Source organism: Chelon labrosus, assembly GCF_963514085.1.
Source record: "Chelon labrosus genome assembly, chromosome: 1".
Lineage (NCBI taxonomy): Eukaryota > Metazoa > Chordata > Actinopteri > Mugiliformes > Mugilidae > Chelon > Chelon labrosus.
This window is the reverse complement of record NC_140337.1, coordinates 14,871,722-14,898,806: the sequence shown is the minus strand read 5'-3', so window position 1 is coordinate 14,898,806 and position 27,085 is coordinate 14,871,722. Positions and strand designations below refer to the sequence as shown.

Sequence of the window (27,085 nt, the reverse complement as noted above, 5' to 3'; positions counted from 1 at the left end):
TTGAACAGAACTTACCCGAGCGAGTGCGCGCAAGTTAGGTAAGGAAGCAAATCTTATTGCTCTTGTAGCAAATTATCTGCAAACTTACCAGAGAGAGTTTGGACTGAATTGCCAAATAAAGTCCTGCGTTGCATCAGTAAATTGATATGTGGGCAAATATTATTAGCATTAGATTTATTTATTTATTTTTTTCATTTATATGTCCACGAGACAGCTCTGACAGCAGTCACTTGCACTCGGAGGAGGCATTTAGATTAACGTCGCCAGCTCTACGTACCTCCAAGCTCATTGTTTTCCTCCTCTCCACCCTCTCCTTCATCTCCCTTTTTCGCTGCCTTCCCTCTTCCCTCTTCCCCGTCTCCATCTTGTCACATTTCTGGAAAACTGGCGGCGCAGGCGTGAAATTGATGTGATGAAAAACAACGGGGATATCTCTATGAGCCATTTGCTTTGCCGTTATGGCCACCGTCTCCCCCCTCAGCGTGGCTCTGGGCTCTCTCCTGCGATCGAGGGCGTGCTGCAAATTAGCCAGCAGCTATGTGAGGTTACCGGCCAAACGCCTGGCTGACCTCGCTCCCCCCTCCCTGTAACCGGCAAACTTTGTTTCAGGTGAATCCGGGCTCCCTTTGTTTAAAATTCCGCCTCGAACATGTATGATCCGTAATGTTCATTCGCCGTGGCACACCTTTAATAATCCTGAGGCAATTGAATTTATAGCGAAGATGCAGCGCAAATTTAGAATACCTAATGTTACTTCATATGTTAATATAATGCAAAATTGCATTTGCACTGACAAATGGCTGCAGATACCCTAAGTAAGAGCGGAGTAATAATAAATACGCGTCCTCGGTGCGTTTCATAAGAGATTAGATAGCGCATCATCCTAAAGCCCGTGGTGATTTTTTATTATTATTACTGGCTTCTGTAACAGCCGGGGAAACATAAGGTGCACGGGCAAATAAAAACACTCTCCCCTCCGTTATTCTCATCCTAACATCTCCCACATGAGCCATGAAATCGGGCTCTGACTTATCCCGGAGCTTCACGTTTACAAGGAGAGATAAGGGCAGTTCAGGCCTATTGTTGCAGCCGTCATGACCCCAAACATGAAAGGGCATCTCGGCCATCTACCATTGTGCGCGGCTACAGTATATATTGAGCCGCATAAACCCATCCTTTTGTGCCAAGTGAAAAGAGAGGGGCCTCTTAATTAAGCGGGCGAGAATGTAAGTGACTTCCTACGTGCATAAATGAATACTCAAGAAAGTAACCGTGTCATCCCGGATGTGGATAAATGAATAAGTTGCTGAATGCAAGCGGCGGTAAGTGGGTTAGCATGTAAATAAATGAATAAGTTAGCAAATTAGCGTTTAAGTGCGTTAGCATGTAAATAAACGAATAAGCGAGTGAATTACAATGCGAGGGAGTTTGCAGGGTGAATAAAGACGTTAAGGAAGTGAGAATGTCAGCAGCGCAAAGGAAGTCATCTCTTCGGGAAAAAAAGAAAAAAGCCTTTCAGGACACAGTTGTTCAAGCGCCGCCGCTTGTTGCAGGGCGGCGCAGCGACTACATCTGGCTCGCGCACGTCATACATCCTCATGTACAGATGACATGCCAATTACTCCTTAATTACACGCGTCATCTGGACCAAAGTGCCCAACGCCAGCGCTGATTAATCCTGTTTATTGTGGAAGCGATGACAGTCCCGGCGGACGCAGAGCGCCACGAAACACAGGGATTATGAAGGGGACTCGGAGAAGGCTGCACGGGCAGGGAGGCCAGGGCAAGGGCTGGCTGATTGAATGACTGGCTGACAGGTGCTCTTGCTCTTGATTTCAACCGCAGATGATCAGATATCATGAAAACAACAGATTGGAAATCATTTCATTTCCAGACAGTGGAAATGACTTGAGGCATATCAACATTTGACTGGGGGTAAAAAAAAAAAAAAAAAAAAAAAAAAACCTATGGAAAAAAAAAAAATAGCTTTCGTTGTCAAAAACACTGAGGTTGCCTACTCACGAGGAAAAGTCAAAATTATTGCTCAGCACAATCTGCGACATGCTTACGCGCGCTTTCACGCTGACGGACGGCTGCCGAGTCATTTGAATATCGTGTCCAGTTAAAATCCCGATTTTACACACATCAGAACCAATTACTTTCTGTCATCTTCCAATCCGCATCTCATTATCTCCCCCGGTTGTTACTGCCTAACGAGAGCGAGAGGGGAAGGGAGTGCGTTTGCGACTCAATTTTATTTCCAAAATGTGATAGCCACGAGGGGGGCAATGAGTTCATGTTGGCAGTGGAAGGGACGGTGTGTGAAAACCTAGACCTTCCTGTAAATGAATAGCACACGTGAGCGAGATACCCATCGTAAGCAGGAAGATCTCAGGCCGTGACCGGAATATGCGGGGGATGGGAAGGTGGTAACCATTAGATTAACGCTGAGATAGTGGATGCGGTCGGACCGGCGCTGGAGCGGGGACCGGGGTCAGCGGTGGAGAAGGGGACGGCGTGGTTTGTCTTGAGATGAGCGGTGGCTGCTAGCCTCCCATCGTTCTGACCCCTTTGTTAAAATCAACACTTCCTGTCCCCAATCACCCCTTCGTGTACTTAGCTTCCATCTTCCTTCCCCTCCTTCTATATCTTCCTCTAATTCATGCCCCGTCTTTGTCCAACTCTTTCTATCACTCACAGCAGCTCCCTCTTGCTTTTGTTACTCTCTGTCACACTCTCTTTCAGCATTAGCTCCATCTCCATCCATCTGCTCCTTTTGTCTCTTTGCTCTTTTTCACTAGGATGCCTTGGCAAAAATGGGTATTGACTGCGCCTTCTCTTTCCTCTCATCCCTGCTCCGCTTTTTATTTTTTTCTCCCCCCCTCCCCTCCCCTCCATCACTGTGTTCTCCAGCAGTACATGCTCCTTTTAGGAGGTGATGTGAAGAGTAGTAGAAATGCACCCTGTAAGGGGAAAAAAGGTGATGATACAATCAGTTTTATTGTGCTGTAAGGATTTTTTTCAGGCTTGTGGTTATACACCCCGTATGCAGGCTGTATGAAAGAATTGCAATTCGCATGCATTTTTCCCTCTTTTCCTTCTCTTTTCATTGCTGAAAATAATTAGGCTGCAGTCTGGACTCGGGGGTGTAACGTTTCTGCTCACGTTTCCGTGATACAAGAGTAGGAGAGAAAAAAAAAAAAAAAAAAAGGAACTGGCTGCGCTGCTCCAGAAATTTCTACCTGTGTGTCACCAAACATCCCCCACCGCTGCCGCCTCTCTCCCCCCCCCCCCCCTCCACTCCTCTCTCCCCTGATTCTGTTTTAAGGTGGAGTTCCACAAGGCACAATGCACTTTAGCTGACCTAATTTTTCCCTGGCGCTCCTCCAGTGCTAAGAGTACATAAGGACTGCGCTGTCAAGGTATCCAGCCTTGCCTCTCTATTATTTCAGAAATCGGGCAACATCTGTTGTGCTCTGGGCCCTCCTCGTGACTCACAGGAGGTTTTTGCAGTTTGCAGAAAATCGCACCTACATTTGCCTGTAGCTAGCGATGAAAACTCATTAATGTATTTTCTGTTTTCCAGAGTTCAGTTTGCTTCTTTCTGCTGCTACGTTTTATTTTTATTTTTTATCCCATCCGACATAAGTGGATTTTGTTAGATATTTAAACACGCAGTTCACGGTTCAAATGTGCTCCAGCGAGCAGTTGATTGTATGTTACTTATATTACTCTGCTACCAGGGTTGCGTCTTCTATGGGCGCCATTGCTTTTGAGTCAGGATGTTTGAACTTCATATTCAACTTCAAAAAGTGCCCGAGTGGATGTTCAACATCAATACGCCCTATTTTCATGTGCCCTTTCAGTAGATTTCGCTGCATCTCCTTCACACAAGCGCATCTCATTTCCTTCAGTTACATTGCCGGGTATGTGGCATCTGTTGAAAATTTTACAGCAATTTTAAAGGTTTGGTTTGTAGCAATTTAAGCGCAGGGAGTGCCCAAACCTTGTTTATGGATGTGTGTGTTTGCAACCCACCCTCATGGTCCATAAATTTTAATATTCCTTGTGAGGGCTATACCCAAGCAAAACACAAAGTGCCTCACAAGTCCCTGCCCAGAGCGCTAGTTTAGCAGAGTTCTCCATCGAAAGGCGCATTACACGGCAGGCAGGCCCCGCGCTCACAGTTCGCCCTCTTCCCGCCGCCGCCGCCGCTTTCCGCATGCATCTTGCATGACTCGCCGGCGATTTTAAACAAGCCCAATAACGGCTCTCCGACGCGCGGGCTCCGACGGGAGACCACGACTCACATCACCGTGTGGCCGTGATATTATTCAACTCTAGGAGGGGAGGGGACACGCCCGCCGCTTTTCCTGCGGCTCTTCCAAAACGGAGCCGGAGTGTGGCAAGGGGGAGGGCGGTCCTGCATTGCGCCCCAGGCTCCTTTTTTTGTGTGTTTACCAGTCCCTGCGTGGGACTGATGCTATTTTCGATTCCGAGGCTCCGCCGTGGCTAACTGGCCCTAGCCTCTTCATGCCATTTGCCTTAATAACGTGGGCCGGACTCTCCGCGGGGAGAGTAGCCGCCATCCTGAGAGTGGCTAAATGACACAGTGGAGTTCATTGATGGAAAGGATTACATGCTTGCACGCAGGGCGGCAAGGCAACGGGTCCTCTGAAGGACACTACAAAGAGAGGTGATGTAAAATCTTCACAAGGAGAAAATGCACTAGCTTACTGTATGTCAAAGGGCGAGCGCTGGCATAATTTGAGGCGCCACACTGTTTGTCTTGCTTATAATGCACGAGTTAGGAGCCTGTATACGGAGGCCAAGCCGATGTTTTGTGAGAGGTGTTTCTGTGGCTGTGAAAGGTAAGAGATGGAATTTAAAAATGCAGAAAAGACGTTACATATTTAAATATATGAACCGGTTTCTTATTGCCACTTAGTTTATTAAAGGGTCCTCAAAATAAAGCAGTCCTGTGTGATCATTTGACACCATGTTAGAATGTCATACGTGCGTTGTGTATCCATTTTCATTTCCTGTATCCAGTCCTCCATGGCATTACATCCTATGTTATTGTAGAGCACTTGACTGTTGTGAAATGTGACCGCTTCCTCCACAGTCCCCTAATAAGGAGAAAACAATATGACTTATCAAGTGGAAAAATGACCCACGCGCCAAAGATCTGAAGGCCCGTCAAATGACAACCCAGAGAACGGGAGCGTAAGCTGTCTTATTATAGCCCTGAACAATGCATGAATAGACGGAGCACTCTGTTTTACCTCTGCCCTCAATTAATTCATATGAATCCAGCCACCATGTATTAAAATGGCCAGATGCTAGGATGGATTCTGTTGGGAGCAATGACATGCAACAAAGTGATATGAATCATCCCCCCACACTGTGCAGCAGCACACTCTCAGAGGGCCGGTGACACAATTTATGGAAAAAGCAAAACAAGACACAGCCACTTAAGAATGGATGCGCTGTCAAAACAGACACTGTGTTAAAAAAAAAAAAAAGATTGTATCGGATCCAGCATGCACCCATAATTTACACAGGATCAGTACAAATTCTTGCTCTTTAATGTTAATATTAAATTCAGTCTGCGCCAAGGAATGCAAATGGAAGGATTTGTACTGTGAGTCAAGCCACCTTGAATATTCAAACAAAGATAATTATCTGTGGATTAGCCTCGTTTTAGCTCTAACAACTCCACTTGTCAGCTGACTCCGGAAAACGGTTTAATCATTAAGATCCCTGCGTTTCGTCCGCACCTGAACCCCGGTGTGTTACGAGCTCTCTTATTGGTTTATATTTTAACGTGAAGTGTTTGTTTGTTACTTTATTAGTGGTTCAGTTTGAAGTTCACAGACTTTTCAAGATCATTCCCTGCCGACAGTCTCACAGCAGTCCGTGAAATAGTCGACCGATCCGAGCCCCGGGGGCACAGATCCTCCGTTTCTTTCGTGTAGCAGAACACGACTTTGGAAATAATGTTTTTCAGCTGGCAGCATCTTTTGAAAGTCTCTTGGCGGTTTGTGAAATAGTCATGAAATTTTATTGAAACTTATTTGAGCTTGTGGACATGAATTTCCCATGTTTTTTTTTTTGTTTGTTTTGTTTTTCTGACCGCTCCATGTTTGAAGGTACGAGACCAGCATCTAGAAAGACCTCCAAGTCCACATTAGGAGGTTGGATTGGTGGTGGTTGCTCCAGTCATACACAGGACTGTGTGGACCACAAGATCAGGGTTTGAGTGCCATGTTGGGCCATTTTTTTGTTTTCGTTTTGGTTGGTTGCAACAAAAACTTGCACACTTTTTCAATTCAAATCACTTCAGATCACTTTATTTGTCCCCGAGGGGCTGTTTAGAAGGGCGTAACGTAGCTAAGAATAGACACAAACAGATGCAACAACAGCGCACACCCAATAAAACATACAATAATCCCAAGTAATTCATAAACTGGTTCAGTTATAACGTGCATTATTGCTCTTTCAAGTTGCAGTCACACGTGCTACTGCCAAATAAAATACATTATTTTCAAAGTCGTGCTCTCTGCCGCTAAAAAAAAAGGACAATATGTGTCCAACAACTTGAATCATTTGAGTTGCATTTCTCCAACATTTCCCAAACTCCCACGAGACTCGGCCCGGCCTCGCAGTCTGTCATGTTCCAAAGCCTCAGGGGAGAGGGCAGCAAGTTAGGCCCATCGCATGACAACATGCTAGGCATCAAATGGGCGCGAACGACTTTTCGCACTCCATCCTATAGATTCGGTCCCCTTAAGAGGTGACATCTATAAGAGCGGATAAATGCAGGGAAGGGTGTGAAAGCAGGACCCAAGGCCGTTCTAGGGAGCTGGGGGAGACTGAACACGCTGGCTGTGCCTTGGCATGACCGTCCCCTTCCGATGTGCGCCGCTAAACAGTCGCCTATTTCTCATTCCGCGCCAGCCCGTGACCGCCTCCCTTTGCTTATCCATTCATTATCAGCTCTCCACGACTGAAACAAAAAGCTGTGGCGTTTCAAAGATTACCTGTACTTCAGCTGCGCCGTAGAACCCCTCTGAATTGATTCCTATATCTACAAATCTCCACCACTGCATACATAAATATCCAGCCGCAAGCGAGAACGTGTTTGCAGGAGAAAAAGGAGAAAAAAAAAAAAGAATCAAAGGCCATTCAAGAAAGGAAATCAAAACATTATATCTATATTTAGCTTCTGTTTCCTTAATTGGCATGAAGAGTACAATCAGATAAGCCTTTTTGACTGTGACTCACATGCTGCTTCGGGAGAGGGAGAAATATCATTTACCAGCATATATCTCTTGCCAAGATTTTTTCTTTTTTTTTTTTGGCACATCCACGCTATTACACAAGTTGTGAAGTCTCTCTTCGACCGTACCTGCAATTACTCACATTTGTTGGACACATTTAACTTAAACTAGACTTTTTTTCCCCCATCACAGAAGGACTTAAATCCCTGCTGTTGAGTGTTTTATCTCTGCCGGAGTCACAAATCCACCTACCTCCGAGCTCTGTGTCACTCCCATGTTGCCCCTATATTATTATCTGTGTGGTGCCGGTCCATCTGGGCTCTGCGAGGTCACTGCACACGCCACCTGCTCCGATCTGGTTTTTCCTCGGCTTCTGGGCGGCGTCGCTGGGCACGCGCGGAGAGGCAGATGTATAGATTTAGTGGCGCAAATGTCCTCGGATGCCCGTAAAACGCGGCACGCCATACAGGACATGCTAGGCATACACTTCCTCGCTCGCATGTAATCTGTGCAATTTGCATTCTCCATCCCCCAGAACCTTTTTACCGGTTTCTGTGCAATTTTGTGTTTAATGAGTCCTACTGTATGTGGTTCACTAATTTAGGGAGACAATTGCTCCTTGCATGCTCAGGTGGACTTAATAGGCTTACAAGAGTAAAAATTGGATTGGGGTTAGCATATTCCGTGGAGTGAGTTTCTTATTACAGGAATGTATTGTCGGAAGTTAACTCGAAAATAACATCCAAACAAAAATAAATAAGCGGCGTTATTTTAACAATTTGCTCAGAAATCTCCCACGGCTGTGAGAGTTGCCCAGTTTCATTATATAGGGGGAGAAAATCATTGCAATAACTCATTAAGATTTGAACACAGAATGATTTATTTGTGAAGTGATCAGAGGGAGACAACACACATTCAACTTTGAATTCCTCCTGCAAGGCTCCCCAACAGACAAAAACACTGTGTTTGAAATGTCCACAAGGCTTCTGTTTTTATTTAACCGAGGTGCTGTTGCCTATACACGTCCTGTTGACACTGTATACATGGTTGATACTGCCACCTGTCCTTTTTATCGCCTCTCAATGGACAAAGAAATACTTCCCGAATTACCTTCTTTGATATTTTACACGCCAAACACTGGCGTTTTGGGTTACAGTGGAGGATGGGGTTAAAACAGCAAGGGTTTATATATGGCAACACGCTTGTCTTTAATGAGGACGGTTTAATTAAACAGGAGTGGCGATGTTTTCTGCCGCGACTGCCGAGGGAAGGAGGCTGAAATTTAACTTGTGTTCGATTGCGCTGATACCGAAACTCGTTTTTGGGTTAAGACACGATTTACTTTGGCCCATTTGCGCGTTCAGAGACTCGGTGCCTTACTGACTAATGTTGCGCGTCCTTGCAGAGGAGTACCAGTAGTGGGTATTTTTACAGCAATCTGTGTAAAGTCTTTTTGTGGACTTTTTTTTTTCTTTTTATTATTATTTTAAACAGTGGCCTCAATTCACCAGAATCTCGATTGTGTGAAATCCAATCTCCAAACCGAACACATGGAGGATAGCTGATAGTAATTGTGACAAATTAGAGGGAGGTGGCCAAAAGAACCAGATCCAAAACGCTCCAATTTTTTTTTTTTTTTATTATTATTAATTTTTTTTTCTGTCATTCCTTTCTGATCACTAAATAAATCATCGGCCTGGACACAGACCAAAGTAGTATCACATTTCTACACATTTCTTTTACACTAATTCAGGAGATTTGAGTCCATTTAACATTTTTGCGAGAAAGCTCGGGTCATGAGTTCGAGGTTTTGAGACCTATCACCCTCTCAGAAAATGATCTGGCGAACGTTTTACGCAAGCAAATGAATTCATCTGAAGATTTAGAGTGACTGCCTTATCCCACAGGCAAAACATGAATGCAGTTTTTTTTTTGTTTTTTTTTTTAAATATACGTCAGACTGTGGTTTTAATGTGGACATTTCTTGCAGTGCACGGGAAGGATTTTACTATGTGCGCAGCCAGACTCCGCCTGCTGACTGCGCGTCACTGGCGAGTAGTGTGGAAGCGGAGTCACTCCCCTGCCTACTTTTAATAGCTTTGTCATGTGATGGAAAGCAGTTGTAAGACAGGTGCCCTCGGTTCATTCTCGGCGAGGGGCAGCAGTTGCCTGTGTGAGAGCGAGTGGAGAGCGTGTGTGGATTTCTTTTTTACTTGAGTTCTTCCTTTTTTTTTTCTTTTTTCTTTTTTTTTTTTTTTTCTCCCCCTTTTCTCGGACCGTCATTCTGTGGCTGGATGGCGTGGGACAGGTGTAACCAGGACTCGGTGTGGAGAGAATTAGAGGTGAGCGCATCTAAAACAAATCCGACTTCTTTCATCTTTCCAGACCTCTGGACTTTCTTTTTTCCCTGGAACGATGGACGGCACTGGCTACCCGAGACAGTGATTTCCACATAAGTCTACGCTCCTCTCTCCTCCTCCTCCTCCTCCTCCTCCTCTTCTGCCTGTGCTGTCCGTGGCATGCCGGTGTAGTGCGCGTCTGGACGCAGTTGATGATGCGAGGGATATACAACGCAGGGATATATGACAAGTGGAGGGAATGTGCGGAATCTCCCTTTTCGCCTCAGTTAAAGGTGTAGTTGTTCTAAAGCGTGCACGGGCTCAGGACCACTGCTTTCCTTATAGGATCTCAGTCGGAGCGAGTGCTTGCAAGCTGGCGGATATCTCTCCAACCGCGGACTGTACGCGCTCCGGTGCCGAGAAGGTTTTCATGCCGAAATGACTGAAATGTCTCAAAGTCAGGTATTTCGCTGACGCATGAAACCCACTGACGATAATAAGCCCTTTGATGTGCTGTGTCGGGATAGCGCATGTTATTTTCAGAGGCAAGAGCAAAGGTTGTCCACGCCGAGGCACCGCTATCTGGCGTTGCGCAGGAGCATCTTGCTATTAACGGTTACCGGCCACGGTCTGGGTGCCAACCTCCCCCGGCCGGAGGAGCGCTGCCCCGGCTGGAGAGCAGCATCCAGCCGGAGTCGGTGATCTTGGCGTTTGTGCGAATTTTTCCCAATCTCTGTCCTAACTAATTGGCTCACATTCGCTCCAGTCGTCTTTAAATCCGGCGTACCTGGTTAAAGTGCATGCAGATGATAACGCACATCAAAAGGATACTTATTCGTCTCCTGTTTGTCCTGATTTTTGCAGAGTCCATCCAGCTTTTCGTGGAGGTTTTTAGGTCTACCTGGCTGTAGTCTGCACTCACGAGCTCAGTGGTGTTTCAGAGAGATTTCACAGTAACTACATGATACGACTGCAGTCTGGCTGCACATTTGTGATTATGTGTCGCTGTTATGAGACAGAGCCGTTCTTCTGTTCACTAAAAGTAAGGATCTGTTGTTTCCGACCGATTTCGGGATTGTTTTCCCGTTCGGATGCCTTCCTCGTGCACTTTAATCCAGGTAGGCTTCAGGGGAGTGACTTCACCGTTTGGACAGCGGCAGCGTTCAGTTTCCCAGCGTCAGTCCAACACATGTACGCGTATTCTTGAAGGGTCCCTTTTAGATCGCTTTCATGAAAATGCATGCCTTTGCATTGAAAGCTTTCTCTTTATCAGAGAGAACTGTCACCCGGGACTACAAGCGCCCCCCTAATAATCTTCCTGGCAGGTGCTTTTATGTGAAATGCGTGCGTAAATCACTGGAGCGCCGTGGTGCACCCCGAGTGTCTGTCTGGCGGCGCTGTTTCATTAGTTCACCAAGAACTCCATAATATAATTGAGCATAAGACGTCTAGCCTCTGAATATCAGAACAGCTTTGTTGCCATTTTTTTTTTTTTCTTCTTCATATCGTGCCTTGTCTGACTGGATCATCTCAGGGGGAAGCCTGAGACGCAGTGAATCTGTCCCCTCCGCTGTTGCGGTTGCAGCATAACGGATTTGTCTCATCACAGTCTAAGTCATCGTGTATTTGTGTTGGTGCGGTTCCGAGGACAGATGAGCTGTGACACCGGTGTCTGGGCGGTTTTTCCTACTTGGCACAGCTTCCCGTCTCTCAGCTTTGCCCCGAGAAGAACCCGGCTCTCACTCCTCCTCAGTCATCGGGCCAAATACCTCCCGGCTTCGCCCGGGGGAGATCTATCTTATATCTTTCTTAAGGCCACCCTGCAGCTTTCATACATCGGCTGACGTGTTGTCAACGAAATTAGGCGTGCGTTGCCTATTAGGCAGCAGCCGCAAATCCGTTTTCTCAGGCTCGGATTTGGATTTTCACAGTCACAGAGTGTAAACACGCCTGCACTCTGGGGTGTTTTTGCCTTTTAACGACCACTGACTACAGAGCTCAAAGTTTGCCCATCAAGGACCACAGCCTGTCTGACTTTTGCTCATTTCAGCTGTTGGTTACCTGCCTGCAGCTTTGCATGCTGAAAATGATTAGTCAATTGTGCAACACGAAGGAATGAGGCCTGTGCATAGCAGTGCATTTCTGAAAAACCCGCCAAGCCACGCGAACTTGTTGCCCCTTCTTCCCCATCCCTCAAGACACCTTTCCAGTTCCAGTCCACGGCCCTCACTTGCAGCCGGGGCAGAGCCGGTGATTTGTGCGCGGAGGAAGCAGGAACAGCTGCTACATGCAGTACACATTGGCTAGATTACATAAAAGTGACTGGTGAATAACAAAATGTCAACAGGCTGCATTTACTAGCAGGGAGGCCAGCACCAATCAGAGCGTGGCTGCACAGTGTACTGGAGGTTGAACAGGAGCTAAGTGGAAACAGGTTGCAGGTTTTGTTGTGCAAAGCGAGCTGACCTGCCGCTTGTCAAAAAGCTGTTCCGTTAATTATCAATAGAGTAATGGTAAGAAAGGTTATAAATTAAGTGTGTCACATGAAAGATTCAGCCGCGGGGTTTGAGATGAGTTCTGATTCGTGCCCACATTTCCTGTCCCCGCGAGAGATGTGATTTCTGTCTGACCGCCTTTGTTGTTTTTCTTTTTCCCCAGTGTGCTGCCTTGGTTGGTGAAGACCAGCCTCTCTGCCCAGACCTCCCTGAACTTGACCTCTCAGAGCTGGATGTCAGTGACTTAGATGCAGACAGTTTCCTGGGTGGCCTCAAATGGTACAGCGACCAATCAGAGATCATTTCCACTCAGTATGGGAATGAAGCATCCAATCTTTTTGAGGTAAGTAAAGCATTTTCACAAGACATTTTTTAGTTATCTCCATCATTTTTTTTTTTCTCTATTTACACTTCTTATTTTCTCACATTGCAAGCCGCTGCTTCTGTGCATCGTGGGACGTCTTTGCACCCGCGGTGATTTTGCTATCAGTCGGTCGTCAGGGTCAGGAGAGAGCTGGAGTTATAAAATGCCCCATCCAACACAACGCCCTATCAAATTGTTGAACGCGAGCCAGACAAAATGTACAAGTGTTGCCCGTTTACAAACATGCTTTAACATTGCTCCGAAGTACAAAAGAGGAGATAACGCCAGGGAACGATAAGCCCAGGAAGACCTTTGTCCCCTTGTTTGGATTCTGGCTGTAGGCTGCCTTATCAAAACTTTGTGCGTTTATTTCAGCCCAGAGTCAGTAATGCGGCGCACATCTGAAAGAACGCGTCCGTAGTAAACTCACGGCGCGGAGAGCGTATTGCAAAACGCTTCTCAAAGGTTGGAGCGTAAAACTTTAATCTTTGCCCCCCCCCCCCCCCCCCCCCCCGTCCTCCCCTCCTCTCCTGCTCTCTCTCCTCCTATCCCTTTCTTTCCATCTGACTCTCTCTTTCTGTTCTCACCCGGCGACAAACGAAGTCCACAGAGGGTGATGATCTGGCCAGAGCCATAAAGCCATCGGTCTTGGGACTGAGTTCCAGTCCCCAGTTCATTATAAGCCTTTATCAGTGCCAGAGATAGACAAGAAAGACTGAGATTGGATGCTTTAGCCTCGCCTCGGGAGGAAAAAGCCCGTCTGAGAAGGCAGAGCATGTGTGTGTCAACGGCCCTGTCATGGAGTCACATTTCCAGGGTCTCTGTCATGTGTTCCATGTGTGTGTGCGTGCGCGCGTGTCCTCGGTGGTCTTGCAGGCAACCGTTGATAACAGACTAAATTCTTTCCACATTTGACCTCCTCCTTTTCAGAGTCCCTTTATATCACCACACATTCTGCCTCCGTGGACCACCCCAACACACACACACGCACACACACGAGAAGGGGGGGCCTAAAGTACAAGCTGGTGTGACCGTGACTCTTCTGTCGTCTGAGAGCGATATGGCTTGCAGCCACCGAGTGGCTCTGGGGATGGATAAAAATACCAAAGAGAGTGCACGCATGTTTTGTGTATGTGTGCCTATGTGTCATATTAAAACACAATGGACCTTAGCACCCACTGAGGACCCTGATGAGGCAACTAGCTCTGAGCAAGAAGCGGTGTGTGACTTCAAATGTGGCATGGAGCCTGTGTGTGTGTGTGTGTGTGTGTGTGTGTGTGTGTGTGTGTGTGTGTGTGTGTGTGTGTGTGCGCCTGCGTGTGCACATGCTCCTGCACACCAGAGCACGTGTTTGCCTCCACACGACTGCTGTACATTTCAGTAAGCGGGTGATGTCCTCACACACTCAACAAGCCAGCAGCTATTGTATTATGCTGAGGATATGGAAAGGCTTCTAATTAAGCAGTGAAAACGGGGGTTTCAAAGCAAGCAATACATTTCCCTGACCAGGATTTTTTTTTCTTTTTTCCCCCCTCCATCTCTGGAAAGTTTCTAGTCACCATATGAAGTGCTCAGTTCATCATACGGCAGGACCCGGCTAATCCTCCTTAATCTGACAGAGGAAAGTTTGCTGCTCGGCAAGGATCAGAAGGCTGGGGCTGCAGCTGTACTTCCTGCAGCCCCCTGATTGGCCTCTGCGCAGAATAGAGAAGCATCCAATCAAAAGCTGGAGATTAGAGAAAGCGTTAATAACTGACCACATTTAAAGGGCCTGCCAGTGTTATTTTCCTTGTATGTTCTCATCCTCTCTTGCAAACGGATCCACTAAAAAGTCAGTATGCATGTGATTTTAATAAAAAAAAGAAAAGAAAAGAAAGTAAGTGGCAGATAATCAACGCTGTCTTGAGTAGCCTAACATGTTAACAGCTGGGTGCAGCTGTCCCGCTGAGGCCCTTCTTTTAAACGTCCCCATCGCACAGTTTGCTCCCTGGAAGTTTTAACTTGTGTTCATTAGTTCAGTAAGTCAGCTGCTGGAATGATTTGCAGCTTTGACAGAAATACAAACACCCAGCGTTTCTCTTGGGCCTATTCCGGTTGCAGTGACACCATGGCAAATGAGTAAACAAGGTCTCACTAGGGTTGGGCAGTGTAGTTGTGACCGGATATATTGTTGTCACATTAGACAAAGTCTGTTTTAATCATTGAAGGGATCATTGGAACTGTTTACAGCCTGCATAAACGGAGTAAATGTGTGTATGAGCGCTTATTCGTCCGTGTTTCTGCTGGTGCATGTGTGTGTTCTGTTCCCTAAGTAGCATACGGTCTTAGATCACAAGCTGTCCCCTGGCTGGCCTTTTGCTCTATTCCCTGCCACTGTCCCCACTGTCCCTGACATAAAACGTCGAGAATGATACACCACATCACACCCCCTTCTTGTAACACACACACACACACACACACACACGGATACGCACACACAACAGCGATCGCTCCTGGCGCAGCGTGTTTGACACCTCTTCAAAACGGGCCTACCGTGAAAGTCCACAGTCTATTTCGGGCCGCAGTTGTTAAGGGGTAGTTACTCCAATAAGTTCCCAATGTACTGCCAAAGATAACGGCACAGAAGTGTGACCCAGTGTCTTTTTAACCACAGGTCTCATCTCAGATTTCATGTCAAGCCGCAAGCGTTTGATTGATGGATACGTGTCACATTGGTCTTCGGCTTGTTCGGATTCCGCTGTGGACGTCCTGCGCGGGGGGACGCGGCGTGGCTATATCACACGTATACAGATGAAGGCATTTACAGCTGCTGCAGGCCGTGAGGCGGCCTATGCGATCCTGAAAGAAAACTGGCACCGGGTTTACCTTTCGGCATGCGCCCGCTGCAAAACCTGTCCCGTCGCAAGATACGGCGACGATGGATGGACACTTGGAACAAATGAACAAGGGCAGACGGGGGGGGGAAAAAAAACGTGAAACGAAGGGAGGAGCAGAGACAGAAAAGGCCAGCAGATGACAAGACAGCCAGACAGAGAGGGATGGGGACAGATGGGTAGTGAAATAGACAAACATATAGATGAGGAGAAGCTTGGACTAGCGCCAGGCCTAAGCAAAGCCCATGGATTGGAAGTAAAAGGTTGTGGGCTTAGAAGGTAGTAAAATAAGATGCAGAGGCTTAAAGCATTACTCTGATATTGTAAAGAGACATTCTGTGAGCGTATCCATATGAGCGCACATATGTGAAAAATCTTTCTATCACTCCAGCAGGATGTAGCGTGCGATGGCATCAGCCTCCAGGAAGCATTATGATGCTTTGTCTTCCTTGTTTGCGCCTTATTGGACAGATGCTCGGGCGCTTATTCTTAAGTAAAGGCAGATTAGATTGATTGGGTCATCTTTAGCAGGCTTTGATAAAACAGGCTGTGCCGAAACGCTTTCCCGTCTTTTTTTTTTTTTTTTTTTTGTTGCAAACATGTGGGAGGACAGATTAGCTCACACACTTGTTGGTGGTCGGCCCGTGAGCCGAGAAACAGCAGCGAGCGCAAAGTCACGGACCCTCTGAGAGGAACTGTCACGCCCTCGCACACACAAATGCACACACACAGCAGAGACCCTTATTGTCCCTGTCCCTGCTCCCTGCTGAATGCCGGTTGCGTTTATTTTGCAAATTTATGCTGACATTTGAGAGTACACCGCCCGCACCAGTTCACTGCGCCAGCAAAGGGTGTAGGAATTATCATATTCCACTGTATAATATGATTTTCTCAAGTGAGTCTTATTAGGATACTGGGATGCGCCATGCTCTCCTCATCTCGAGTTGCCTTCCGTTTCCCCCCGCGCTGATACGTTGTTTGCACCGTCTGATGGAAGAAATCCTCCATCACTGCCGAAGTGGAAGCAAAGCGTGCGTTCAGACCCGCGGCTATACTGTTTCAAGATGCACAAACGAGGGGGGGGGGGGCGGTGCAGACAAATAGGCGCAGATGTATGGTAGAGAGATGCAGACATGGCCTGTCCAAGCCTGTGTCATCTTGGAGCGTCTGTCAGATCCACTCCACAACAAGAGCTCTCCACTCGCTGCCCCCCCCCCCCCCCCCCACCCGCAACACTGTGGGCTCCCTTCGCCCTCCCGCTCTCTGTCTTTTCACTCCCAAGGCAAAGCATTTGTTCCTGGCTGATGGGAAGTTGGAGCAGCAGTGGCTAAACAAATATATTCTGGCCTCGAACAGTCGCTTCTGGAAACAAAAGCTGGAAGGAAGAAGGGAGAGAAGGGAGAAAAAATAAAAGGATAGTAAGCAGAGGGGTGAATATGGCCCAAAAAAAAAAAACTCCTCGGGGGATGTTTGGAAAAAGAGCAAGGGAACATGTTTTTGGTCTGGTGGTGGCTGCTTGGCTGCCTGTCTCTCTCTCTCTCTCGCACACACACTCGACGAGTGCTCCCACAGGACCGCTGCTGCTGATTGAGGCATGGTTTGGTGTCCCTGCCCCAGCTGATCCCGTGCCCCCAGCGGATACCCATCTCCCTCATCACGCCGGAGCGACCGACGTGTCCGCGTGCGCGCGAGCGCGTGCCCTTTGTGCGGCCGAGATGCCCCGCACAAAGATGAGACCGCGGTCTTTTCTGGCTAGACGCGACACTTTCTGTTTTGTGTTTTCCGCGTGTGTATTGGGTGGAAATGACTATTTTTAGTACCTGGGGTAATCTCCGCTAAGAGCCTTTCAGGGCTGTTTCACTTTAACCTGGCCAAAACACTAAGCCAATAATCCACCCCCACCCCAACTCATACTCTCACACACACACACACAGCAACATGTTGCGGCGATGCCATGCAGACCAACCCTCTTTCCTTGTATTATTTAATAGCGTACACTTAACAGTGGGTGGAAGGAATGGGCAGAGATTCCTAGAATGTTTTTTATACTCTTCCCCTAATGTGATGAGCTCAGGCAAGGAGAGCAAGGTGTAAACACAGAGATGGAATGAACTGGTCAAAGAGTGACAGGGAGAGGTGTATAAAAGGAAAAGAGTGAAAGTAACAGCCTTGATGAAGACCAGAAAGGTAGACAGAGAGAGAGAGAGAGAGAGATCTTTCGGTGAGTGCGTGCCGTGATTTATGGTGAAGCATTGTCAGTCTTGGATGATGGGATGCTTCCCATCTCCAGCAAAGACCCATCAGTCCCAGGTGTGTGTGTGTGTGTGTGTGTGTGTGTGTTCGTTCCATGCCAGTATATCCACCGATGGCAGGAGCCTTGGCCGGCCCTTCTGCTCTGGTAGTTTGCCACGATCTGTCTGTGTGTTTGAGTTTCTAACACGAGCTTCCAGAGGAACTTTGTTGTTTCTGAGCAATAATTAATAATTTAGCGCACAAATTAGGTCTTTTAGTAATGAATTAAAAACCGGTTCCTGCAGTTCTGGGAGGAGCTGGTAGATATCAAAGATTAACTTTATATCAAACTAACGCTTGAATCCGGCGTGCCGATGGGTGCCAAGTGGAGAGAAGTGGGCTTTTTTTTCTCCAAGATAGTCATGCTGCTTCTCCTCAGGCATCTCTCGAGTGTTTTAATATCGTCTTTCCCTGTTTTTTAATTTTCTTTCTTTTATAGGTTAATAACCCTGGTCATGTTTTATACAGTCTTATATTCTGCATGTGGAAAAAAAAAAGAATGAATTCCCCGTTCTAACTAAGCTTTATGATGTGCGCTGCATGCTTATAGCTCCAGCTTATTCCCCTCTGAAACATTTAAGTCTGCACAGGCCTCAAATAGTTCAAGAGGCTCTCTGAGGCTCTGCTGAGGCATGAGTGACTTGATGCTTGGATGACTCACTTGCTGCCCAATCAGTAGCTCCTGAGTCTAAAGTGAAAGCCGAAGCTTTTACAGGCATTTTGTCGCTGCAGAGAGAAAACATTGCTTTTACTTTACATTTTTTTTTAAAATGTTATTTTGTATAAAAGAACGCAGGGTTTTATTCCCAGTCCCCATCAGCTATTTCAAATACTTAACAGTGCAAAATCATATCATGCCGTACGTGCAGTTATTTGGCACAGACGCATCCAAAGCAGGCTTGTTTTTTTTTTTTTGGTCAGGTGAATTTGTGAAGTGGTGTATCGGTGTAAAAGCGCCGTATGTATCAGTCTTGGTAGTGCTGTTGACCTCAGGAAGTCAACAGCTCTAAAATGGTCTGCTTGTTGATCAGCTCTTTCCAGAAAACCATTTCAGGCTATTCTCTGCCTAGCCAAACCTCTTTTCATATTGCTGCGGGCTTTGTTGTGTAATAGCTCGATGGGCAGATAGGGAAGGGATTTCGAGTGTTGGACGCTTGTCATCAAGTAGTCAACAGCCATTGATCATCCTGCATTTGGCAGACAATGCGCAGTCTGGTGGTGTGTGCAGGTGTGGCGGGTATTCTCGGCTAAATGTAGGCTGTAAAAGGCAGGCCCGTCCATACTAAAGGCAACACGATCAGTATTCCACAGAGAGCAGATCCTAGATTAAGATGAAATTCGGCTCAACATTCAATGTTGCTGCTACAAAGAAAGACTCTGAGAGCTTTCATGCCCCCCCTCGCTCATCCTTTCTCATAGTACCCCTGCCTCATGTCGGCGAGTCGGGATTGTATCGACTTATGCGCACGGTTCCTTTGATGTGCTTTCCATTTCTTTACTTGCAAAGATAGGTGCATCCACACATCGTTAACACTCATGCAACATGCAAAGACTCGCGAAGTCCTCTGTGTTCAGCCGCACGTGCAGCCCATACACATATGGCACTTGAAAGTGCGCGAGGGAGAAGAAAAAGAAAAAAAAAAAAAAAAAGGTCAGATAACGCGCTCGCAAAGTCACGACGCGGATAAGAGGCATACACACTGCGGTGGCAGCCTCCTACCTGGATCCAGGAGCGACAAGGCGCTCGCTCGGGCATACAGAAATCAAAAGATAATGCGTTTATTTAGTAATCAGCAAATAGCTTTCATGCAACGGGTAAGTGGTGAAGCCTGCGAGTCCTCGATAAGATCGTTTGCTCTCAGGTGTTTCCCTGTCGCACCACGTATGGCATTGAGTGCAAATTGAATAGGGTGACCTTTTTTTTTTTTTTTTTCGCTGCGGAGTCAAATTAACTGCATCTCCACCAAAAGATTGTGTTATTTCAATTACCATAAATTTGTATTATTGGGTCCTCCTGTCATGTATACAGACTGTACAAACACATGCTCGCAGAGATGTTGAACTGGACAGTAATACAGAAACACACTTGTCTGTTGTTTGAAAGACTGTAGTCCACTACATCTTGTCCACTCTATCCTGGCTCTCCTCGCGTTGGCATCAGTCCGAGGAAGACATTACTATGACAAATGAAACGCCACAAACCCTCGATGGGCTTGGCAGGGCCTGAAAGGTCAGGAGCTGCATTGTGCAGGTGTGTGTGTGTGCGCGTTCGCTTGCAAGTGTGTAAAGGTGGTGTCAGCAGCGGATAATAACATTGAGTCCTCTGTGCGGAAAACAGACAGAAATTCGGCTCCGTTCCTGCTGTCCTCGCAAATCTACGTAAATGTCAAAATCAAAGTGACCGGCCCACTCTGTGTTTGTAATTGTTTTATGGATAGCTTCACTTGACTGCTAATGACAGACTTACATTCCTGCCAGGCAACGTGACAGCAAGATGGACAGGGGAAATGGTCTCTGTGCTAGTTTTTTTTTTTTTCCTGTCTCTCTCTGCACTCAGTCTGTCCCCCTCCCTGTGTTCCGCCAACACATTATCAGCAGTGTAACAGTGGGTTCAAAGGCCCCTTGCTTAGTAGTGCACATTCAGAGCTGCCGACTTAAGCAAATAGCTATTTGCATGCCATTAGGAGAAAAAAGCAGAGGGAAGCACCATTTCTCATCCCATCTCTGCATCTAGCTGAATATTCCTTATTTGAGGCTCCAAATCTCTGTTTTTCTCCCCTCCCGCTGTGACCGTCAGAGCAAAGCACAGTCAGAGCAATCACAGCAATCAGTGTTTCCTCGTGCCAAGCCGATTGGGAAGTAGCTGCCAAAACAAAAGAGTGAGTGTCCAATCATTATGATGGCGTGTGATTTGGTGGTGTTAGCAAACGGTTGCTTGGACCATCTGTTGGACGGCTGGAGCAGGAAAACAACAGCAGCTTGGGGCAGGGCTGTGGATGGGGAGGCTCCAGCAGCCCACACCAAAAAAAAAAAAAAAAAAAAAACCTCCTGCGATCCTGTCAGTTATTTGGAAAGCTGTGTGAGAATGTGTCTGAGTTGATATGAAGACGTGCATTTGATGTTGTGTTTGGACAGAAGTTATTATGGTCTCTCCAGCTGCTTGCAAGATTGCAAATTTTGCACGCAGCTTCCTGGTTGTGTGTGCTTTTGTGAAAAAGGCCGCGCGGTTTTTGACCCGAAGTCGGACAGGAAGGGCTTGATGGGTTTGAAGGCATGTGGCAGCCTCAGCGGATTCCTGCAGACGTGTGACAGAGTTCAGGTGGTTAGCTTTAGCAGCAGGGACAGCGGTCAAAGGATTTTTCTTCCAACTAAAAAAGAACAGCGCTGCTGTAACGTCCCTCGGGTAGGCGTCTCAATCGGATCCGGCCTGTGTCAGGAAGTGTAACAACAGTTCTCTTTCTCTCTTACATGCACTCCTTTTTTTTCCCCCCCTTTCGCTCATCCTCCTTCTTTCCCCCATCAACTCATGGGATGGCGCTGTAACCGCCTCGAATGGTTCCCAGGAGATGCATCATCTCCGCACACACGTACATCCAGGTCCTCAGTGATGGCCCGAACCGTTTCATCACTGATTTACTGTGTAGCCCACCCTTATAAAGTGAGACAGGCATCTGGCGCCTAAACGGTCAACTTCTGCCACAGCTTTTCTTTTCCTTCGTCCGTTTTTGCTTCATTGCAGGCGCAAAACACTGAATCCCTGTCTTGTCTGCGATTAAGGGGCAACATTTGTTCTCAGCCTCAGCATGCAAAGTATGTTGCGTCCTGTCGTAAAGTATGACAACACATAAATGGCCACAGAGCGTTGTGATTTTTGTGTCCGGACTATGTAGACCCGCGACATCTCGCCCGCAGGCTCATTTGCTTGGGAAATTGTTTCAGAACAACGAGGCGCTCTATTGACTCTGTAGTCACACGGAAAACGACGAGAGCCTTCCGTTCATGGCTGCACGTGAGCCATTCACAGCCCTGACCACAATGGAGGTTTAACATTTCGTTTTATGATTTGGAACACCGTCAGAATGTGCCGCCGCTCCCTCTCACGCACACACACAGACACAGACACAGACACGCCGAGGAACTTAGCAGTGTTATGTATGGTTTCATCGCTCCGTATAGGCCATAATCACCCTCTCTCCATCTCAGTAAGCTCATGCTAAATGACCAGACGTCTCTGGCGGCTGCCATGATTTGTCTCTCTGCCGTGCATCGCGCCGTACCTCACCCTCTCCGCCTCTCCCTCCTCCCTCCTTCCCCGCTGCCATATGTTGTGCCTGTGTGACCGGCCGACGTGTCAGGCCTGACTAACGCCTTAACGGCAAGGCTGACTTTGATTTATTTCCTCTGAAATCTGGGGGCCGGGGGTAATAACACAGAATGACATTATTTGTTTATCAAATCCAAGGCTGCTTTTCTTGGCAGAGTTAAGATGTGATGACTTGATACCACCGCCGCACTCGCCACACACACACACACACACACACACAATTTCTGATTGTGCCATGATTAGAGGGTCCGGCTGGTCACTTAACCTCATCCAAGGCGATGCTTTTGAAATGTGACAGAGCGGGGAGCAAAAGAAAGATTGAGAAGAAGCAAAGCAATTAAATTGTCAAGTCGTGGATTTAACCCCACCGCGCAATTTTGGGTCTAATTTATTAAGAGTGCTTTCTGCCTGTAACTGGCTGCAACTCCTCTATTTGCACAAAGAACGAGCGAAAGCGAGAGAGTGAGAATAAACAGTGCTTTAAATACCAGATGACCCATTTAATTGGAGATATTTTATCTTCCCACATCCAGAGTGTCTGTCACATGTTGTGCCTCGCAATTGGAGATAACAGCGGGGCTGTTTAGTCTGCTGAAACTTCGCCTGGGTGTTATTCAGTGATCAGGTCTATCTTTCTGGCACTTTCGCGACGCATTCGGCTCCCTTTCACATGTAAATGATGCATTGCCCCCAAAAAGCTCGTTAAAATTTGATCCCTGACAAATTTGCTCAGGAGCCCCGGAATCCTCAAGAAGCAATTAGCAGATTTAATTTGGCTATTTGCCCCGGCGTTCAGAAGTGCGTGTTTGTTTAAAACAGCACCTTCACCTTGCGTTATCAGCTGTGTGAATAGTATCTCCTGGAACACAATGCCGCGCTGTAGAACTCAATAAAAGAGTTAAAGGCAAGGACAATCTCAAAGACAGGCAGCCCGATAACAAAAGGGGCCTCACCTAATAATGAACAACTGGAGTTGGCTTTCTTTTCCTTGATGTGGGGGACGCTGGGGTGAAGGAGAGGGGGGAGAGAAGCTCTGCCAGCACTTGCCAGCATGTTTTATGGCTAATTGAAGCATTTGGAATAAAACTGCCGCAAAATGGCACCCTTTAGAATTGGAGCGGGGTTAATATATTGTGATCCCACAATTAGCCCAGGATTGTTAAGATCTCTTTAATTCGGTGAGGTCCATTAAGCGGGATGGGCGAGAAAGTGCTCCCGCCGAGACAATTTTTCTCCTCTCTCTTTGTTCTCCCTGTCCTCTTTTCCTCTCCACAGCTGCTGTTGTAATCAATATAAGCGTACGTGGCCGTCAGCAGATTGACCAGGTTATCCTGATGTCACCCCCTTCGGGTGCCGTAGCTAGGTGATGTCCACCCACATAGAGCTTTTGTTTAGAAATATACAAGCGGCGAGTAAATTAGTGATAGCAGATTGACTTTGCTGAGGAAACTTCCTAAGGTGTGGTCCTCAAGCTGGCATGGAAAAAGCTCGCCCTCTTGGACAGGGGTTGTAGATCATTCTCTCTCCGGGGTAGTAACGATCACTAAGGTTTGCTCTTTACCCCAGTTTCTCAAATCCCTGCTTGGCCTATAAGTGCCTCCGCCAGAGCCACGGCGGCGGCTGCTGCATGATCGTCACGACTCAGGGTTTTACAAGTGTCTCTTTCAGAATATGAGAGTCCCTTCTGGGTTATCTTTGGGGATACAGTGCGCCTGTGGGAGCTCGCCAATTGGCGGAGGTTTTTGAAACAGGATTGAAATCACTACATTTGAGCCCGGCTGCAGCCTGAGAAACTCCACAATCCTTTCCACACCGTGACATAACGAAACTTGCACAGCCCTCTCAACTTTTAACGTAAAGTGCAGTTTCTACACAATATAGATTTCTATGTTTAAACTCTTGAGCGGTGAATAAACCCACATTTAAATGCAGCATTGATTTGCCAGTTGAAGAATAGGCGAAAGCAGGTGGATTGCTCATTTAACACTCATTTTTAATCATCTGAAATTATTCTAAATCATTTCAATTTCTCATGCTTGGATGTATGTTTGGACTAAGCCAAGGCAGGGGCTTTATCAGCAATTAATACCTACATGCTTAGTGCTCAGGTAATAACTTGGGATGCTAGAAAATGGTGAGCGTTTCAGTAGGGTTCCAGCACAGTGGATTTTGAAGCTGCTTGCAAGTAATTAAACAGCATGCCACCTCATACGGAGCAATTTCCTGCGAGGCATTTGCTTGCCAGTGCGGCATGGCCCCAGTCTACGTCGCGTTATCTCTCTGAAATATGTCCTCTTTATCATTTTTTAATAATGACTGAGTGCCCGTGTTGTTAGAAGAAAATCTACTCGGTGATCATCAGATTAACGCTTCCCTCACTTTTCGCTAGCTAGCCGAACGAAACGTCCAAGATATCTGTGTCATCTGTGAATGGAAATTGGAGGGAGAAAGCATTAAAATGGCCGCTATCTCCAAAGCTTCTCCAAAAGTGTCATCTGCGGCCGCGTGCGTAATTTGCGTGAAATCGGCGGGCTGGACGGGAACAAGTGGGTGTGCAGGCTGGAGTCTTCCGAGGTGCAGCGCTGGTATCTGAGAGGTTGGAGTCCCCCTCCACCCCCCGGCGTAATGACGGCCACACGCCGTCACAGAGCGATGATAATCCCGCCGTGTGCGTAGAGGGATTTGTTCTTGTTGGGCTGGCCACAGAATGTCCCAGGGTGACGATGCTGTTTATCTTTCCGCTGTCTTAAAGTCCCCTGGGCTCTTATGGCCCTGGAACTTGCAGATCCTGTTGTCAGTTGTCAGTGCAATAAGGCACGGCCGCGCACACACACGCAAACACACATCCTTTGTCAAGTGAGCTGCATTCCTCTCACTCTTAATGCCTATCTATCTATATATATATTCTCTTTTTCACTCTCTACATACATGCACGGTTGCAGTATTATTGCCAGTCAACCTCCCATGTCGATTGCTGGCAGCTCACATCCTCCCCTCGCCTTCTCTAACCATCCCTCCGTTTCTTTATTTCTTTTACACAGTTATAATCTCCACCATTAAACAGCCAGCTGCAGCAATCTCACAACTCCTCTCGTACATCAAAGATGAGCCGAGTGGCACGAACGAGCGTTATTTATCACGAATTGTTGATGGTAACTTCCTGCCCGTTGTGAACATCAGCCGTCGTGCCAACACTTTAAATATATCACATTTATTTAGCGTCGGCGGATCGTAATTCTCCTTATCTGAGGATTGCTTCCAAACATCTTGTGGGCAATCCGAGCGTCTCTCAATCCTGCGGGTGAGGAGAGAGGACAGTCAAGTTCTGCCCATTGTTTCTTTCACCCCCTCGATCCCTCCCAGCCCAAGCCATTCCCCGTCTTTCCTCGATACTTGCTACTTGTCAGCCTGGTAATGGGTTTCTTGGGGGAGATATTATTTTGGTCCAGTAAGCTGCGTGCTTAAAATATGAGTGACAGGCTTGACTCACATGCACATGAGGAGAATTTTGTTTTTTAAAAGGCTGCCAGAACAGAGTCTGAGCTCTATCGCTGCAAAAAAATAAAAAAATAATAAAAAAATAAAAATATTGAGAAAACGTATTCCCACTATATTTACCAGTGAAAGTCTGCATGCAGCCACCCACCATATTTACTTCCCTGGAAGGAAACAAAAACAGATGCAACTTCTCCTGACTAAAATGTCCTATTTTTTGTCTCTGTTTTCCCCCTTTTCCCCCTCCTAAGAAGATAGATGAAGAAAATGAGGCCAACTTGCTGGCAGTGCTTACAGAGACCCTGGACAGCATCCCGGTGGATGAGGACGGATTGCCTTCGTTTGAGGCCCTGGCAGATGGGGACGTGACCAATGCCAGTGACCAGAGCTGTCCTTCCTCTCCTGACGGCTCACCACGCACCCCAGAGCCCGAGGAGCCTTCCTTGGTAACATCAATAGTTCTTCTTGTGACTCTCACCCCGCCGCAACAAAAACACAAGTTTATTCCCCAGGCGTGAACTCCGACCCCGCGCACAGTCTAGAGCAGACACCAGACAAGACCGCTTAACTAGACAGGGCTCCAAAAAAAAGGTTGTTTGTCTGACGTCTCTTTCGCCAGTCTCGCTCCATATTTGCCTCAGTGTGTTGTAGTGGGAGCACGCATACATGCAGATGCACAGAGGAGGGAAGCAAGTGGAACGGATGAGCGTGTTCGCTGCTCAGTGCTAATTACGTAACTGTGCTATTGTGGCGCCAATTCAATGATACGAACAATATGGTGGGGCCAACTACGGTTGAAACAGCGCCACAGGCCCCCGAAATCGAGCCGGCACGCAGTGAAAGCGCTCGTCTCTGCTAATCCCCCCGTGCCGGAGCCTTCTTCTTTTATGAATATTCTCAAAAATAAGGGACCTCTAAATGAGATGTCAGCTCGCCTTGTGCTTGTATTTTTCACACCTGATCACACCATCTGGGTATTTCTCCGGCTCGAAGGCTTTGACCCAAAATGTTGTGTTGTGTTACGTTATACTCCATTTTATTCCATGCCGGTCCCTTCCAAATGACCTTTGGCCAAATGCCTGTGCGTGTTTATTCCATCACATTAGAGAAGCCTGGTCGTGTGTACACAAAAACACCTGCAGGAGAAGGACAGAAAACCGGACTTATCAAGTCACATGCTATAAACTGCTTAAAATTGTCTGATCCTTTAAATATGTCTGTGATTTTATCTCTCCGTCTCGTGGTATCAGTCTCTTGCACATTTACTATAAAACATAGGCTGTCTAATTGAAGGAAAATGGTCATTTGCATAACCCATGCTCACGCCTCCCTCCCTCCCTCCCTCTTTCTCTCCCACCTTTCTGGTTCTGTTTGGGTCCAGCTGAAGAAGCTCCTTCTGGCACCCGCAAACTCCCAGCTCAGCTATAATCAATACACAGGTGGCAAGGCACAGAACCATGCAGCCAGCAGCAACCACCGGATCAGACCACCACCTGCCGTCGTCAAGGTAGGGACACACACACACACACACACACACACACCAAGACATGCACCGCCTTGCTGCTTATTTCTCTCCTGTACACACACATTTATTTTTTTTTTGTTGGCGTTTGTTTATCT

At 47.1% G+C, this 27,085-nt stretch overlaps 1 protein-coding gene across 1 annotated transcript in view; it reads left to right on the top strand.

Annotated features, from left to right (window-relative positions):
* Positions 1-27,085, top strand: part of ppargc1a (peroxisome proliferator-activated receptor gamma, coactivator 1 alpha) — a gene marked incomplete at its 3' end in the record, with an annotated part of 262,222 nt that overhangs the window by 218,843 nt on the left and 16,294 nt on the right. Inside the window, exons 2-4 of the mRNA XM_084543332.1 lie at positions 12,281-12,460; positions 25,717-25,911; positions 26,847-26,972. Of these exons, the coding sequence (XP_084399458.1) occupies positions 12,281-12,460; positions 25,717-25,911; positions 26,847-26,972 (501 nt within the window). The remainder of the gene's footprint in view (positions 1-12,280; positions 12,461-25,716; positions 25,912-26,846; positions 26,973-27,085) is intronic.